The 3,631-nt window shown below is 61.3% G+C and overlaps 1 protein-coding gene across 1 annotated transcript in view; it reads left to right on the top strand.

The window, feature by feature from the left end:
* Positions 1–504: 504 nt before the first annotated feature.
* AFAP1L1 (actin filament associated protein 1-like 1) overlaps positions 505–3,631 on the top strand; it is a gene marked incomplete at its 5' end in the record, with an annotated part of 10,242 nt that continues 7,115 nt past the window's right edge. The window contains 6 exons of the mRNA XM_010289594.1: positions 505–619; positions 1,118–1,151; positions 2,063–2,191; positions 2,766–2,849; positions 3,216–3,313; positions 3,477–3,588. Coding sequence (XP_010287896.1) covers positions 505–619; positions 1,118–1,151; positions 2,063–2,191; positions 2,766–2,849; positions 3,216–3,313; positions 3,477–3,588 — 572 coding nt within the window. The remainder of the gene's footprint in view (positions 620–1,117; positions 1,152–2,062; positions 2,192–2,765; positions 2,850–3,215; positions 3,314–3,476; positions 3,589–3,631) is intronic.

The raw sequence follows: 3,631 nt of genomic DNA, 5'->3' as shown, positions 1-3,631 counted from the left end.
GATGGGCAGAGTGGATGCAGTGTTTGGATAGGGCTCAGCAGAAGCTCGTTAAGGAACATGAGTAACGAGGATCCCACCAGCAGCACAGCATCCTGCCCTTCCTCTGGGAAATACGCCCCATGCCAGCCCTCGCTGCTGCCCCGTGCTGCTCCGCTGGGGCCCTTCCCCTGGCAGAGCCCGGAGGGGCGGCGGTGCGGACGGGTACAGCCTGGCAGAGCCCGGAGGGGCGGCGGCGCGGACGGGTACAGCCCGGGCAGGATGTCCCCGATGCTCCGTGCTGCCGGGGCACCCTCTCTCCTCTCCTTGCAAACCATCCCCATCAGTCAGCACGTCCGAGCTGCCTCTGCAGTCACCTCTGGCCTCTGCTCCTGTCCCTGGAGACCCAAAGCCAGCTGCACGCCTGCCCCAGCTGCGCTGCGATGACTTCCAGTTGCTGCTAAGAGAAGGGATCCTGCTCATGCTTGCACTGGAAGAAAAAGCGGCTTTTTTCCCTGCTCTCCTTAGCCTCCAGAGCTACGGGTTTGCTGGTGTCCCTGAGCTTGGCCTCTCCAATGCGGGCCGTCTCCCGCAGGTGCTGCACCCAGCAGGAGCTACCCTGGATGCCAGCGGAGCCAGGCGGGTGCGTGGTCCCGAGTAAAACAGGAGCTTGGCTTTGGATCCAGCTCAGTTTTGACTTATCCTGCTCGGAGGAGATAAGGTACAGGAAGAGACCTGGGATGAGGATGTCGGTGCACATGCAGAATTGGGAGTGTGGAAGCTCATGAGCGATTTGGAGTCCAGAGCCCACCTTGTTCAAGTCCTTCGCATCCCTGGCCAACACTTTTTCCCAAAGCTGTCAGTCAGCTGCTGCCAGCACCATACATACTGCCTTTCAGTGATGAATTTTTTTTGTAGTCCTGCTCTGAAACATCCAAGTGTTTTCTGGAGCCTTGCTGCACAGGTAACCCCACAGCTACAGTGTGCTCCTGCTTCATAAAAACTAGCCCATGAATCACCACGTTGAAGAGAAGACCCACACTTTTATGTGTTGTGCCTGCAATGGTGATTTGTGGCGAATTCTCTTTTCCTGCTTTTTGCTGGGCTCTCCCTGTCTCCCCCACCTGGTTCTGTCTGCCAGGCTGGTGCTGCGGCAGCAGCCCAGGAGCTGGAGGGTACTGGGATGCCACACATGGGAAAGATGACGAGTGGTAGCTTCTGGTTCTAGCTTAGCCTCTTTGCCAAGACTTCAGCTGCTCTGACTCTCTTGGCCACTTCTGGGGCCATGTCTGTTGGACTGAAGCTCAGCTAACACAGACCCAGGTGGGGAGAGCCCCTCTTGTGCTGCAGCCCCCGTCCCCTCTCCGGGCACCTTTCAGGCACCTCTGTGTGGCAGGAACTGTCCCTTGGGGCAGGGACTCCATGTCTGGAGGGAAGAATGGGGTGGCCTTGGAGTGGTGTGGATGAGCTGGGGTGATACAGGGGAGGACTGACAGCAGGGCAGAGGAGCTGCGAGTGATGAGTGTGGGGAGGAAGGCTCTAGCCTGTGTATGGGGACCCTGTGGAGGTGGCACTGAGCTGGGAGGTCACAGGGTGGTCTGAGCACAGCAGGGGAATATCAATGTCCTCCAGTAGGCAAGGGGTGGGAGGACATCTCCCTCGGTGGCAGGTGGCTCTGGAGATGGCATCTGGGTTTCCCTTCCTTCCTTCCCTCCGTCACCACCCAGCACCTACCACAGTGAGGCACCAGCAGCAATGATACACTGTCGGGCGGGCAGAGGTATAGTTTTATCTGCATGGAAAAATATGTGTGCTGAGCCCTTTGATAGCGGTCCAGTAGCCCTGCAGAGCTGATGTTTCCGTTCATGGGCTGAGCGGGCTGCATTCCAGCATCTGTGTGCAGGTGGAAGAGCTTGTGCATGGAAGGAGCATGTGTGTGCTTAACAAACACTGCCTGAGCCATGCTGGGCCAGCTGGGAAAGACCCCCATCCTGGGGTCTTCCACACGTTACAGGCCCTTCTGCCTCGTCTTAACCCCAGCACCCCAACAGCACCCTGGCTGATGGGCTTTTTCCTGTTCCCCCAGTGCTGGACCAGCTCCTGCCAGAGCTCAGCGTCTTGCTCAAGCTGCTGGACCACGAGTACCTGAGTGCCACCACGCAGGAGAAGAAGCTGGCTGTCTCCACCATCCTGCAGAAACTGCAGCCGCCCGCAGGTCTGTGTCCCACTCTTGCGGTGCCCCGCGGCTGTCCCCAGGAGCAGTGGGTGTCCCCAGCAGCTGCTCCCAGTCAAAACCCCAGCAGAGTAGGGAAAACCGTCTGCAGGGCAGGGCTGAGCTGCCTCCATGCCCAGCACCCAGCACCTGCTCGCCGCCTCGGGGTGCTTTACTCCCCACTCTCGCTTCCCAGCTTCTCCCTTCCCTGGGCGCAGGGGCTGGCGTCAGCCCTGCCACGGCTGCAGGGGGGCTGCTCCCTGCGGAAACCCAGGTCCAGAGAGGTTTTCCTGCCACCGGTTTCTGCTGAGCGCAGGGGTTTCCGCGGGAAGGCCAGGAGGGCTGTGCACCTGGGGCTTCGCAGCCTTCCCACCTTCCTGCCCTCCTGGCAGCGGGGGGGCAGCATCCCTGGGGGCTCCTCCGCTCCCTGGGCGCCTGCTCCAGAGAAGTGCCACATGGCACAATGAGGAGAGCTGGCCCTCGTCCTTGGGTTGGTCTTTTTGGGGAGGAGGGGTGCCAGTGCTCACCCCGGCCACCTTGCCCACCCTCGGGCTGAGAGCATCCCTCTCGTTGCCAGGGAAGGACGTGGACTACATGTACGTCAACACGGCATCCCTGAGCAATGGCACCAGCTTCGTGGAGTCTCTTTTCGAGGAGTTTGGTAGGTGTGGCCAACCTGGAGTGAAGCCCTGGGGATCACGCTGGGTGGGTTCCATGCTGGCCCTGGGGTCCCCACTGACAGCAAGGGTGCCCTGGGGAATACGAGTGAAAGCTGCATCCTTGTGCCTGGGCGAGCACCGTCATCCCGGGCACTTGCTCTCACTCCCCTGTAGCTGCTGGGGGGCTGGCCGTGGGGGAATCCATGCACGCCTCAGCCCAGCTGCATTTTCCAGCAGTGCCCATCTCCCAGCACCTTCCTGGTGGAGGGCCGTGGGTGCTTGCCTTGAGGGTCCCCAGGAGGCATGGCTGGGGAGGCCAGCTCTGGGGTTTCCTGCTCCCTTCACACTCTGCACTTACCCCTGGGCAGACTGTGACCTGCGGGATCTCCAGGACATGCAGGAGGAAGAGGGGGACACCAGCAATGGTGTTGGCTTGGAGCTGGCGAGGAGCCAGATGGCAAAAACCGTAAGTCCCTGAATGCCCACTCACGAGGTCTGCTCTGCAACTGCATGGGGAGGTGGCGGTAGCCGGGGCTGGGACCCCTTCCCGTCCCTTGCCACCGCAGGAGCTGCTGGGATTCATGACCCTCCCCACTGCCTGGCTAATGCTGGTGGTGCTTCTGCCGTAGGTTCTTGTGGACCCTGCTCCGCCGCTGCCCACCACTCCTCCACCTGAGGATTACTACGAGGAAGCCCTGCCCCTGGGCCCCGGCAAGGCCCCCGAGTACATCACCTCCCGCAGTGAGTCCCGCTCCGCGCCGGGGAGGCGGGAGGGGGGGTCGAG

Source organism: Phaethon lepturus, unplaced genomic scaffold (genome assembly GCF_000687285.1).
Source record: "Phaethon lepturus isolate BGI_N335 unplaced genomic scaffold, ASM68728v1 scaffold25216, whole genome shotgun sequence".
Lineage (NCBI taxonomy): Eukaryota > Metazoa > Chordata > Aves > Phaethontiformes > Phaethontidae > Phaethon > Phaethon lepturus.
This window is presented reverse-complemented; position numbering and strand designations above follow the sequence as displayed.